The sequence below is a fragment of the Stegodyphus dumicola genome, chromosome X1 (assembly GCF_044657685.1).
Source record: "Stegodyphus dumicola isolate Sdum_Otavi_A_Nest chromosome X1, ASM4465768v1".
NCBI classification, from domain to species: Eukaryota; Metazoa; Arthropoda; class Arachnida; order Araneae; family Eresidae; genus Stegodyphus; species Stegodyphus dumicola.
In genome coordinates this window covers 40790991-40805874 of record NC_140780.1, presented here as the reverse complement: position 1 = coordinate 40805874, position 14884 = coordinate 40790991, and the positions used below count along the sequence as shown (strand labels likewise).

Here is a 14884-nt window from a genome sequence, read left to right as displayed (position 1 = left end):
TTCTGCCCCTGAAATATTCAGTCCCAAAGTTTGTTTGCTGAATATTTAACTTTATTTTAAAAAGCATGTTTATATATATTTTTAAGCTCATATTACTCATTCTAAAGGTGAAATATTCCCAGAAAATGATTCCTTCTAAAAAAGATGTAAATTTCAGCATTAAATATGCCTGAGAAATTAGAATTTTTAAATCTCCTTAATATTTAACTCGTTTCTTTAGAGAGTAAATTTAAAAGTAATAGCAAGTTAAGTTGATTAAATTTTGCAGAAATAATAAAAGATTTTTTATGATTATTATTCAAATGTTATGCCAAATATCTTAAAATTATAGATAATAATTAAAGTAAAAAGAAATTGTAGAACTATTTTAAAATAATAATTATTTGTGTACAAATGAAGAATGTAGAAAATTGTTGAAAGTTTTAAAGATTTTTAATTGATGACAAAAAAAACAGTATTGGAAAATAATATGAAATACAATCAAACTATAAATATAGCTCTTTAAATGTTTCAGCAATATGATAGAACGAACGGAAGTTGTGCCAGATATTTGTTAATGTAGATTTTATTAATAGTAGTTTAATCAATCTGCACTGAATTTCATGTAATAATCAATAACTTAGTGGTTTAGATAATGAAGGTAAAACATGCACATTAATTAAAAACTGCATAACTTTTTGAAACCCAATTTATTTGAAAATAAGAGTCTTATAGAGAATACTTTTAAATTTGGTATCTGTTCCTGCTGAACTGTCATCAGGGATAAGGTATTCATTTGCAACTTTCTTGACAGCTTGCATATACTAACGTTTATGGCAGCACTTAGTCGGAATAATTGAAGTAAAATTCTGGAAGGGAAGTAACAAAAGGAGTAGCTGGAATTTTTCAGAGATTTAAGGTTATATTCACAGCATTTTATGAACTTCTGCCTAAAATTAGTGACAGTTTTAAAGGTGTTTGTAGAAAATAATTAGATACTCTAAGGCTAGATCATCATAATCTCAAGTACATGCTTTCAAATAACAGTATCTGAAATTTATATGTATTGTTTGAGCGGAGAGGCTGCTAGGGGTCATATATCGGATTTTTTTTTTAATACAACCATGTATATGTGATGATTTGGGAATGTTGTACAGATATTAGTATAAAAGTGGTTGCAGGTGTCGGAATTAATATTCATTTTTATTCATGGTGGGCGCACATTTCAGTAAGTAAATGCAAATAAAAGACACAACCAGCTTGCCTGTTACAGTACACTAGGAGGAAGGGGCACCCAGACCTGGCTAACTCAAGGCTGTCTTTCCACAGTTAAACACCCCAACCCCTAGAGGTGATTGGAGGAAGCATAAGCCTCGGTTAACCCAGGGGGACTTAAATGTTTCACACAATCTGGGTTATAAGCACACAAGTCAAATGTGGGAGAAAATGCATCCACCACAAAGAGAACAGTCATAGTTAGATGTTGACTATCTCCCATGTTGACCAAGGGGAGCCAAACCCACAAGGACAGCCTTTGATATCTGACCATTTAGTGTCTCCACAATAAAGGGGCAGACAAGACAGTACCATATGGTCTCTGCCAAGCCTGAACCTAAAACCAAATAAATGATGGTTCTAATCACTGTGAAGACTGTTAATTTTCCCCCCAGAAGTCAAGTCTGTCTAGGTATTGACCTAGCCAGAATCCCCGTACTGTTACAGAATTGTTTACATTTTTGAAAAGAACAGTCTACAGCAAGTTAGCAGATGCAAAACAGAAAATGTGGCAGGATTAAATCTATATGACCAATGGTGAATTTCTGGTTCCCACCCACTTCTACCTGTACCTAGTCATGTAGTCTTCAGTCTTATATCATGGTTTGTATTCCAGTGATCTTCATATACCTGGACATGAACTTTATTAACTCACATTGCCATCTTCATGGCAACGTACGTGAGTGACCTCTGCGATCAATTTTGTTATTTTATTATTGCGTGCCAATGTAATTCTTTCACTAAGCAGTGCAGTGCTTAGCTATATTCCACATGATTCTTCCAGAGCTTCTTCTGTAATGTTGGCATTTTCCCATGGGTTGCCCAAACATCTGATCTCTCACATCAAGAATTTCTGGCACATGACAAAATGTACCCATATGCATACCAAAGTCTCACAAAGCTGACCTGCTAGTTGATACATGTCTAACATACTATACTGCAGGGATAACTATAAACTCTACGTGTATCATTCTAAACAAATGCTTGTATCAATCAGGCAGCATAACCGCATTCTGACTTCTTTTGATGTTATAAATGCTTTATTACTTTGTAAATTACCTTATTCTTTGAAATCTTAATGATTACTTTTTTATTTCTGTTCTTCAACAAAATTTCATCAAATTTGAGTGATTCCTTCCTGCTCCATGGTGTGTGTGTGAGAGATTGCATACCATTATTTTCAGTATTTCAATACTCTGTAGAATATAGTCATGATTTCTTTAACACTGCATTAAAAGAAAAGATTTTTTTAATGCTTAAAGAGGTTTTTAAAACATTACTAAATTTTAATTGGGCGGATTGGGAAGTAATATTTATTTGAAGACAGTATGTACCAGTCTTTTCTTAGTGTGTAATATAAGTCTTACAAATCACATGTTCAGGATCTTTGTTTTCTGTACCAGACCATGATAGAGTGAATTTTTATTTAATATCAGAAATCAAAATATCTGATGAAAACTTAGCTGGTATGAAATAATATGTCTTATGCCATTAACTTATGTTTTGATCTGAAGACATTTCACATGGTGTATTGAAAATTTATTATTAAGAGGTTTACCTGTTTCTTAGGTATATGAAGCATTGATGTTGTGGATCAAACATGATGTTGACAGAAGGAAAGATTTAATACCTAAACTTCTGTCAAAAGTCCACCTTCCATTGCTACCCTTATCATACCTTCGTATGTATGTAGAATCAGATTCATTAGTTCGAAAAAATTTGGAATGTCGAGATTTGTTGGATGAAGCTTGGCATTATCAAATGTGGCAAGTCAGCCGCTTACCTACAGCCCATCTGCCAGTTAATGAAAGGACAAGGCCACGGAAAAGTTATGCAGGTGACTGAAACTTTACATTTTTCTGTGTAAATTTTTTCTGGATTTATGATATGTACGTATTATAAATAACAGTATTATTATTTTTATATTTCCTGTTTATGTATAAAATGAAAATTTATCTTTTTTAAAAAATTCATATGTGTTTACATATTTATCTATCTTTTGAAAAGAAATTTAGTGTAGCGAATATAGAATATAATAAGTACAGTCTCGCAATATCTATATGTATATACACATACGTTCATGCATATTTTATCACTGTGTCATTGTTCGTGCACAAAACAATGACACAGTGATAAAACTGTGTAAAGCAACAGCAAATTGTGTGCCTTCATATCATCCTAAATTAAAATATAGATTATACATCCATCTTATTTGTATATGTTTTTGCATGGCCCATCAAAAGACTTATTAACTATGCTTTTTTTCTCTTTGGATGTAAAATGCAGTTTTCAAAGGCACTATAATGAATATTGTGTTGCAAAGTGTTCTTCTTTCAAAAGAAATGCAATTCAAATAAATAAAATCAAATTAAAAAAATTTTGACTGAATAAATAGAAATTTTTAAGAAATATGATTCAACTGTGCAACTCAAATAATTAAAATGGTAGTCTAAAAATAAAAAAATAACAACTGTGGTTTAAAAAATATGTAAAATAAAAAGATACAGTCAAAAGTCGTTTATCCGGACCTCAAAGCTAGAAACTTTCTGCGCATGCATCAACGCATAATGCGTTCATGCATGCGCATAGGCATTTACGCATGCACGTAATACTTTTACGCATGCGCGTTTAATGTATAATGGACGGTATAAGCTAAGCTAAAATTATCTATTTCAGTTAATGTTGCAGATTGCGTTGTTCCTTAATCTTCCCATTGGATCCGGCTTATTCTTTTTTGCTGACTGTTAGAGCAATTTTATAAAAGTAAGCTTGAACTTTCGATTATGTCAAATAGAATTTATGATATATATTTACTAATATGTAAAGGATCTACAAAGCGAAAGTATGTTTCGATGTCCATCAAACAAAAAGTGGAATTGCTGCAAAAAATGGATAAAGGCATAACCTTTGTTTCTCTAACCATTCCAAAATCTGTTTATCAATTTCATGCTGCTCATGCATTCATGCATGGGGGGGACGTCGTGGCGCACAATGAACTAGAAGTTGATCTTTCAGCACTATCCTTATCTTCAGGGCAGATGTTTTTATTTTATTTGGCTTATAATTCCTTACTAAATGTAGTATTTCATCTCGATGTATTCCGTCTTTGATATGATTTAAATCAAATTCCTCGTCATTATAAATATCACGAGTACACATCAAATAGTTTTCTGGTTGCAATTTTCTAATTTCGACTATGCGTAATGTATGCTTTACGAATGCGCGCGTTGAAAGACATGTTTAATAAAGTAAACAAATAAATATTAAGTTTTTTTTTGTAAATTTTGATACCCTTTAGATCATAAATTACGGTTTCATATTTTTAATTTTATAATTTCTGCATGCCATCTTACTAGATTTAAACTGCCGGATTAAATACTTTTGACTGTATTTAAAAATAAATAAATAAATAAATAAGGCATCTTCCTGTAGGTTCAGGAGGAGAGTGAAAAGGTTAATGTTAATTGAGAAGTTCACTAAATGAATTACTCAGAAGTTTCTTATCAGATTTTTCAAAATTTGGTTTTAGGCATCATTTGTATCATAGAATTAAAAATGTGGGAAAAATTGCCATGTCATTTAAGAAAAGACTGATTTTATGTCAAAAAACATATGTTAGAACAGCACTATATATAATAATATATATTTGTATTCACACTTTCAGGGCATGAAAGACACATGTTGAATTATGTGAATCGGCTGAATAGAATGGCAGATATAGAACTGTTCCCCCCCTTTTTCTAATTTGGTGCCCAAATAATAAGAAAATAAGGTCAGTTTGATATCAACAGTTAGATTAATAATTAGGTGCCTCTCTTGGAATATTACTGTTGTCATAAATAAATTTCTGTGAAACAAAACACCTTGTTACTTGTCACTGTTAGTAATGATACTGTTAGTCACTTCTTTACCTCAGATGTGAAAATGTTGAGGCTCCCAACTAATACAGGTTGCTCCCAGACAGTACAGCATCATTCACTCTACAAGGCATGAAGTGCAGTTAACATAACTAGGTCTTAAATTCTCTTTTATGTTATCTTAATTTGCATAAATTGCATTCTTATCCAAGCTTAAAACCTACATATTCCTTTATATAGATGAGTATTCAGATGAGCTAAAGGGTTTGATTTTCTTTAGTTGATTATGGCAAAGCACACTAGGGCTATCTGTCTAAGGGAAGGGATTCTTTCATGGAAGACATTCTAAGGAAAACTGGCTCATATACATGTTACTTGTGAGGAAACCACCACAAACAACCAGCCTATTCGCCTGTAATAGAATACAGCTCAGAACTACCAGTGTTCAGCGATTTTACTGCTTAGCCACTAGGCCTTGAGCTAAAAGGAAAGAAGTATGTTAACTGAATAGATTTCAAATTGCAAAGTAAGTTTATTACTTGATACAGGGATTGCATTATGAAGTATATATTATGAACGTATTGTATGTTAGTTTGGATAGCATATTACAGTATTTCATTATGAAATTAGTAAAAGTTTTGTTTGAATATAACAATATTAGATTTAAAGTTTTAAATATCTATTGTTATGTGAGCATTAGCAGCATTATATAAATGACTCAAGAAGCTATTAATTCTCGATGGACATACATCTGAAAGGTTAGTTAATAGTAAACATATCTACAGGAATGGAAAATGTCCACATTAAATACAGCATTAGGAGTCATTGCATATTAAAATACTGTCTTCATACAGGTGCACACACATACACGCTTATGTGCAAATCCATAAATGTGTCAAGCTAAAGCTGTTGGTTCAGTTCTTGAAGCAAGTATAGTTATTGTATTTCACTGTTCTAAATAGGTCTGAGATGACTTTTTGGCCAGTTTTTTTATTCTTTATATGGTGAGCAAGAAACCAGATTTTGTAGGATATTTTGTTAATTAGCTGTAATAGCATTAATCTGGTTACTTTTAAAATTAAGTTAAAAAATGGGAGTGGATTTTTTCTTCTTGCCATTATATAAATGTGTCTTATTCATATAATGGCAAGTTTATGTCTGTTTAGCATTTAATGAAATATTATGTAACAGCCTTTAATTTAGGAATGATACACTTCAGAAAGATTAAATATGAATATGTTACTTTTAGGACAATGCGAAATTATCTGATTAAAGGAAGATTTTTTTTTTCAGGATTATTATGGATTCAAATTTTGTTTACTTATTTCATATTTTCAAAATGAAGGCATTTAAAAAAATATTCAAGAAATACAAAGGAAATATTAACAATAATGAATTTTGATCCCAACATTTTTTTTTTTAAATAATTTTTAGAAACCTTCATAAAAGTGCCTCTGGTGTGCCTGCATCCGTATAAAGAGCAGTTTTAATTTTAGAAAAAATATTGGATTTTTGTGTACTCTTAATCAGATTAGTAAACTAAAACCCCACTTGAATTTACTCTGGGTATTGTAGAAGGGGCCATATTATAAAAGCATCTCAACATTCAGTTCAACAAATATGAAGTGTCCCTGTTCTTTCACAGATTTGATGACTATTACGATTTTTCTGTTAAGTCTGTCAACTTTTTTTCTTTTTTCCCAAGTTGGGGCATTCTGTAGCAAATAATTATTGATCATGGTCATTCATAACATTCTGTTTTCATATTTATAACATGTCTTTTAAATTATTAATATTGTAAAAATTTACTAAAATTATACTTTTATTCTTGTTTAACATAATTTCACTTCTATTTTTAATCCTGTGCTAACTGAAAACCCCACAGTATATTAAAGCTAATTTGTTGATATCATAATGTGTGATCTTCTTTAAACATATTTCATGGTTGAAGAAGATTGTACATGCACCACTCAACAAGTTTTTAAAAGGTTTTTTCTTTTTCTTCTTGTCCAAGATAACTAATCCGTTTATCCATTAACCGGGTCTGAATTGCATTAACTTATTCCAAACTATAAAAATTAATTCCTATAAGATATTCATAGTGGTAGCCTTCACCTCTATGTAAGGATAGGAGTAACAATTAATTTAGGAGTAAAATACTGGTTTTGATGCAATACTCTCTACATCATATTTATTCCCTTTGCATTCAGTTGTTTATTCTGTAAAAGTTCGATGACCTTGAAAGCACTGGAATGATTTGAAACGTTAGCACTTGGAAAATATTCGTCATTTTACTATAAATGCTGGATTAATTTTTAAAGGGTAGCACTAGATTTCAAAGTACTCCCAGCAAATCTATGATTAGTTTTTTTTTTTTTTTTTTTTTTTTCACATTTTCATATTGCTGTTTAATTATGCTGCACTTATTAAATCACTGCATGTGCTGGATTAAAATTTGAAGAATGGATTTTTGACTATTTAAATATTTAAAACTTGTAACAAACTTGTTTTAGCATGATTTGGTGCAGTTGCCTTACTGATTCCACGTTGTGCACATAGATTGACGGAGCTGTAGATATCTTGTAGATTAGAACATGAAGGTATTAATTTTGTAGCCACAAAGTTCATGATAACACTTCTGTGAAGCAGCACAGGTTCACTTTGATGATTGAAAATGCTTTTTTTTTTTTTTTTTTCTAATTATTTAACAGATGGCCATACACTTCGTTTTCACTGATGTTAGCACTTTCGGACTTGCAGATAAGCACTTACATTTTTTTTAACTTGCAGATACTCGATATCCATTATGAATTTCTGTTACACTTGGAAGTTTGAAGAGGTGGTTGGTTATTGTAGATTTTTAGGGGAGTATTAATGTTTATCACAAATTTATTCAAAATTACGCTAAAATTAGAGCTCCTTTATCAAATTTACTTAAAAAAGATACCCCTTATAAATGGACTGATGATTGTCAAATGGCTTTTCAAAAATTAAAAGATGCATTAATTTCAAGGCCTATTTTAACTTTATTTAATCCCAAATATCCTTGTCATGTATTTGTTAATGCATCTAGATGCATCTAAAGAAGCTGTTAAGAACATCCTTGATGGTAATTTACATCCAATTGCTTTTCATTCTAGGAAATTAAGATCTTATGAACAAAATTATGCAATTACTGAGCTGGAATGTTTAGCGATAATCAATGCGATTGATAAATTTTATTATTATTTTCATGGTAATCATTTTACCGTACATACTAATCATGCTGCTTTAGTTTGGCTTAAAAATATTAAACACCCTACCGGTCGCTTATTTAGATGGTCTTTAAAATTATCTATGTATGACTTTGATATAAAGTACAAAAAGGGAAATTTACATTGCTAATTTAATCTTTTAGATATTCTTTATTTTTCTTACATATTTATATATACATAAGTTGCTTACTTTTTAGGCATGATTTTCTGTATTGGAGGCAGAGGTATTACAGGAGATCCATTCTCGTCTGTAGAGTTTTATAGTTGGATGCATAATAAATGGATTAAACTAAACAGTATGTCAACAAGTCGTAGACATGTTGGCTGTGTTTCTGTAAAAGGTATGATTTTTTTTTCAAGTAAAACATGCATCTCCTTACGTATAATAAAATAAAATATAATTTTCTTGATTTAAATGATTACAGTTGTTTAACGCTTTCTGGCATGCTACCTTTTAAAGTTAGAATTTTGATTTAAAAAAAAAAAAAGGTAAGTAGTTTAATTAGGCCTAGTGGAGTACACAAGTAAAATTTTGTAAAGATAGCACTTATCGTTTTAATTCTGTGGGTGTGCCCGAAACGGGCACACTGATTGAATAGAGCTTCGAAAAGAGTGCTGAAACGAGCATTGCTGGGAAGTGCGTAAAAGAGTAAGAGATTTTGCCTACGATTAAAAAACACTAGATTCTGTATACCATAGCAGATTTAGCATTACCCAGGGTGTGCCAAGGGGAGATCTGCTACTCTACACCCCCCTAAAAAGCTCATATTTGGTTATATGATGATTACATGCTTATGAATGGGGAAAAAGTTACTTAGGTATATGATATTTACATTTCATATTTACACTTTAGTCTATTTTTTTCATTGTGGTACTTTTCAAAGAAAGTGACACCACGTTTGAAAAAGCACAACCCAATGTTGCATGTTTTGCACATATGCTGGGATCCGTATCCGATTCGCTATCTGAATGCAATTCGTGTAGCACTTTCAGTGCTTCAGAAGCGGTTGGCCCTCTCCGATCCATTTGGAAAATAATTAAAAATTCTAAGAAAATAAACTAATATTATACAGTCAAAAGTCGTTAATCCGGATTCGTCGGGACTTCGGCAATTCCGGATTATCGATTTTTCCGGATTATAGATCATCAGTTTAAATCTCGTAAGATGGCATGCAGAAATTCTAAAATTAAAAATATGAAACCGTAATTTATGAAATAAAGAACAATTATGATCTAAAGGGTATCAAAATTTGCAAAAAGAAAAAGCTTAATATTTATTTGTTTACTTTATTAAACATTTCTTTCAATGTAAGTTGTTTAAGTTTTGCTTCGTTTCATGTGATAATACTTTCTCTTTAATTCTATTAAACAGACATAATTTCTTGTTCAGTTACAAAGTCCCGCCGTTCAAGTCCTATAATTGCTGTGTCAAGAACACCGACTAATTTGTCAATCGAAATTTTTTTGTTTTCAATAACCTCTGTCACTTTTCTTCGCTATCGGAAGCGAATTATAATGACGAGGAACTTGTTTTAAATCATATCAAAGACGGAGCATACCGAGATGAAATACTACATTTGGTAAGGAATTATAAGCCAAATAAAATAAAAACATCTGCGCTGAAGATAAGGATAGTGCTGACAAATCAACTTCCAATTCATTACGCGCCTGCCGCCGAGCAGCGTGAAATTGATAAACAGATTTCGGATTTCAAAACATACTTTCGCTTTAGATCCTTTACATATTAACAAATATATATCGGAAATTCTATTTGATATAATCAAAAGTTTAAGCTTACTTTTATAAAATTGCTCTTACAGTCTGCAAAAAATAATAAGCCGGATGCAATTCGAAAATTAAGGAACAACGCAATCATCAACATTAACTGAAATAGATAATTATTTAGCTTATACGTCCATTATACATAAAATGCGCACGCGAAAACGTATTCTGCACTTGCGCACACTCATATGCGCAGTCGTAAAAGGTCTTACGCGCACGCGTGAACGCCTCTGCGCATGTGTCAACGCGGCGCATGCGCAGAAAGTTTTTAGTTTTGATGTCCGGATTATAGATCATTCCGAATTATGGGTGTCCGAATTAACGACTTTTGACTGTATCTACAATTTGAAATTGTAAACTATAAAATAAAAATATAAATGTCTATTAAACATAGTGCTAAGAAAAACTTCTTTGAACCAAAGCGAATCCTTGACCTTCAGAAAATCACCCCAACAATTTCTTAGTTGATAACCAAACCTCCCTTCCCCCCCCAAAAAAAAAGAAGAAAGAGAAAAACAGGAAATGAAACACAGATGTGGACCCACGTTTCTATGTTAATGAGCTGCAGAGAAGCAAACATACAGCTGCCTCTCAGTGACCTAGACTCGCAGTAAGCCCAATCCGGGAACACCTCGGTTTGCCGTTCGATTTTAGGCAAGATTTCAAGGTAAAAATTTTAAACTAATGTAGAATAAGAAGATTAGCATACAGCCAAAAAAAATAATATAGAAATTTTCTTTCAGACAATTCCTTTTATACCCTAAAAAAATCTGGAAGATTTTGAAAAATGAGGGCTTAAAAAACTAAACATGGCTAAAATATATGGACTGGTTTGTGTTAAGCTGCCATCCACTATAAATAAAGAAGGTTCAGAGTAACCTTTAGTAACCTTCAAATCATTTTTCATTCAATTTTTCTGTGCATATAGAAGGAAATTTTTAGGTGTGCCCGGTCGGGCACACCTAAGGGGGGTTGGGGGAGGGTCAGTATTATTAATCAAAACATTTCTTTGGCCAAATTAAAGGCTTGCTTTTAATCCCTTCTTGATGCAATAAATTATTAAAAAATTGTCATTTCAGAAATTGCGATAAAATTCCATTTTTAAATAAAATATATGTGAAAAATCACTTAATTCAAAAATAAAATGAATATGATTATAAAAATTACCATTGTCTCTTCAGTGCTTTTCTCACACACTCTGTTAGTAGTAATCCAATTTTGCATCAGTTGACATTTTGACATATCAATTGACATCCCTTTTTGCATAATTAAAGGTGTAATTACCCTTTCATCTTTGAAAAATATTTTTTTTCTATTGTTAAGTCACCTATATAGTCTCCAAATACTCTTAATTTGAGGTCCTAATTGATGTTTTCTTTCTAGCCAATCTTCCAGAATATATTTCTTTAAATAGCATAGTGTTGCATTACATTCAGTCTTCCTTTATTCCTCAATTAGCAAATTTCTGAATTTTGTTCATCATGTCCTGTTGTTCAAATGTGTCCTACTTAAAGAGTCTGCTGTCAGTAAGTCTTTCTCCTTTTTTGTAGCATACATCTAGAATGAGGTACTCCCAAGCATTCTCCTCCAACAACCCCTTTTAAAATAATGGTTTCTTCATTGACCCCCCCTTACTTTTTTATTCCATAATACTTGTATTAAAGTGTACAACAGTATTATAATACAAATAATTGCACATAAATTACTTAAAGATAGCAATTAGACTAAGAATATGAACAAAAGTTTTGGGGGGAAAACTGCTTTATTAGATATGTTTTATTTATTTGCATTATTAATTTTAATTTTACAAAAATAAACAAATTTTCAGGAACAAAATCAGATTCTGATTCTACAAAAGCATGATTTTAATTAATGTGATGTGTGCACTTGATATATTGATGTAGTTTTTGTAATATTTTCCATAAAGCTGCTTAAAGTAATTCTTAAATCAATTCATTCAAAAATATTCAAACTGTTTCTTGTTTTCATTATGACTTGATTTAAACCTGCTTCCATTGGGTAATCCATTGTGTTCCATAAAGCTCCATTGGGTTCCATAAAGCTGCTTAAAGTAATTCTTAAATCAATTCATTCAAAAATATTCAAACTGTTTCTTGTTTTCTGTATTAAATTACTGACTTGATTTAAACCTGCTTCCATTGGGTAAGAAGGGAAAGTCGGTAATGTTGGTTCACTAACAACTTTTATTTGGAAGTATTTTTCTCAGATGACTTCAAAACTTCAAAACTTTAACTCATTTATTAATAAAATGCTAGTTAATTTATGCTTTAAATCCCTTTTATATTGAGTCATTGGTCATAAATCTATTGTGACAATAATGCTCATTTGTTGCTGGCCAACTATTGATCACAAATCTAGGTACTTTTAGAATGCCAAGTAAAAATAATATTCCTTTATAAGGAATCATCACCTTGCATCATGATATTCTCTTATCATGGTGTTTATTAAATAAATTTGTTTAATTTAATAAATTACATAGTTACTGTAGAGATATTAGGTGTCACATTCTTGCCACTAGGTGGCGGGCATCTCTTCCTTTACTTTTGCTGTAATTAAGTTCCGAGAAGCAGTCGAGATTGGAACCGCTCTGAGGAGCGTAAAGACTCAGAACTAAAAATGTACTGTCTTAAAATAATTATCACCTACATTGTAAATAGTGTATATTAGCTTTTTATTTCAATAAATAATTAAAAGACAAGATGGCCTGCTAATTGTAATAGAAACTCTTACTGGAAAACGTGATTATTAGAAGCCTGGCGTCGAGAACACTGAAGATGCAGCAGGTAAGGAATTTTACATTAATTTTATTGTAAATAGAAGAACCTGATGCAACATTTTTATGGCGCCCGAACAGGGACGCCAGGTTTTTTGAAAAGTTCTAATAAAGTGAAAACTGCAACGGGTGAACTCCTAAGACCTGTGAAACGTATTTATCCTCTCGAACTTGATAGACCTAACTTGTTTAGTGACTTCACCATGAACATAAAAAACTCTGCGGATAAGTGTTACAGTGATATGAACTATCAAACTAGATATGGACGTAAAACTGTAAAACCTCTTACATATTTTTAAATTGCTATACTAATTTTTGTTTCTTTTCAGTATTTTAGAAATTTAATTGTCCTAACAGTTGTCAATTGGAACATGTTATCTGGATATGGTATGAATGTAATGCAGAAAATGTTTAGATGTGTAATCCTTCTTTGTAAGTATTAATTTTAGAGCATTAGTTACTTTTCATATTTGTGAAAGTTGTACTTGAATTTTTGTTTGATTATTGATAAATTTTGTTTTGATTTTCCCATCTTATCGAGGTAAAATCAAAAGGTGGGAGGATGTCACATTCTTGCCACTAGATGGCGGGCATCTCTTCCTTTACTTTTGCTGTAATTAAGTTTCGAGAACCAGTCGAGATTGGAACCGCTTTGAGGAGTGTAAAGACTCAGAGTTAAAAATGTACTGTCTTAAAATAATTATCACTTACCTTGTAAATAGTGTATATTAGCGTTTTCTTTGAATAAATAATTAAAAGACAAGATGGCTTGTTAGCAGTAATAGAAACTCTTACTGAAAACGTGATTATTAGAAGCCTGGCGTCGTGAACACTGAAGATGCAGCAGGTAAGGAATTTTACATTAATTTTATTGTAAATAGAAGAACCTGATGCAACATATGGCACCACGCCATAAAAATGTTGCATCAGGTTCTTCTATTTACAATAAAATTAATGTAAAATTCCTTACCTGCTGCATCTTCAGTGTTCTCGACGCCAGGCTTCTAATAATCACGTTTTCCAGTAAGAGTTTCTATTACAATTAGCAGGCCATCTTGTCTTTTAATTATTTATTGAAATAAAAAGCTAATATACACTATTTACAATGTAGGTGATAATTATTTTAAGACAGTACATTTTTAGTTCTGAGTCTTTACGCTCCTCAGAGCGGTTCCAATCTCGACTGCTTCTCGGAACTTAATTACAGCAAAAGTAAAGGAAGAGATGCCCGCCACCTAGTGGCAAGAATGTGACATCCTCCCACCTTTTGATTTTACCTCGATAGGATGGGAAAATCAAAACAAAATTTATCAATAATCAAACAAAAATTCAAGTACAACTTTCACAAATATGAAAAGTAACTAATGCTCTAAAATTAATACTTACAAAGAAGGATTACACATCTAAACATTTTCTGCATTACATTCATACCATATCCAGATAACATGTTCCAATTGACAACTGTTAGGACAATTAAATTTCTAAAATACTGAAAAGAAACAAAAATTAGTATAGCAATTTAAAAATATGTAAGAGGTTTTACAGTTTTACGTCCATATCTAGTTTGATAGTTCATATCACTGTCACACTTATCGGCAGAGTTTTTTCTGTTCATGGTGAAGTCACTAAACAAGTTAGGTCTATCAAGTTCGAGAGGATAAATACGTTTCACAGGTCTTAGGAGTTCACCCGTTGCAGTTTTCACTTTGACAACACGTACTTCGTTGTCTTTCCCAGGATATAGTTCTACAACACGACCTATTGGCCAATCTATTCTCTTCTTGTTGTCGCTGCCGACAAACACCAAGTCATTTTTGTTGATAGTCTGAGTAGATCGTTTAGATGGTTTTTGCACTAGGATAGCTAAATATTCATCACGAAATCTTTTGCGGAAATGTTCTCTTAAGTTCTGCAAGAACTTGTATCTTTTTGTCAGATTAATG

At 31.7% G+C, this 14884-nt stretch overlaps 1 protein-coding gene across 3 annotated transcripts in view; it reads left to right on the top strand.

Moving 5' to 3' along the window:
• LOC118200966 (kelch-like protein 8) overlaps positions 1 to 14884 on the top strand; it is a 122192-nt gene that overhangs the window by 46617 nt on the left and 60691 nt on the right. For all 3 annotated transcript variants that reach the window (XM_085807762.1, XM_085807763.1, XM_085807764.1), the window contains exons 3-4: positions 2824 to 3091; positions 8563 to 8706. In XM_085807762.1, the coding sequence (XP_085663888.1) occupies positions 2824 to 3091; positions 8563 to 8706 (412 nt within the window). The remainder of the gene's footprint in view (positions 1 to 2823; positions 3092 to 8562; positions 8707 to 14884) is intronic.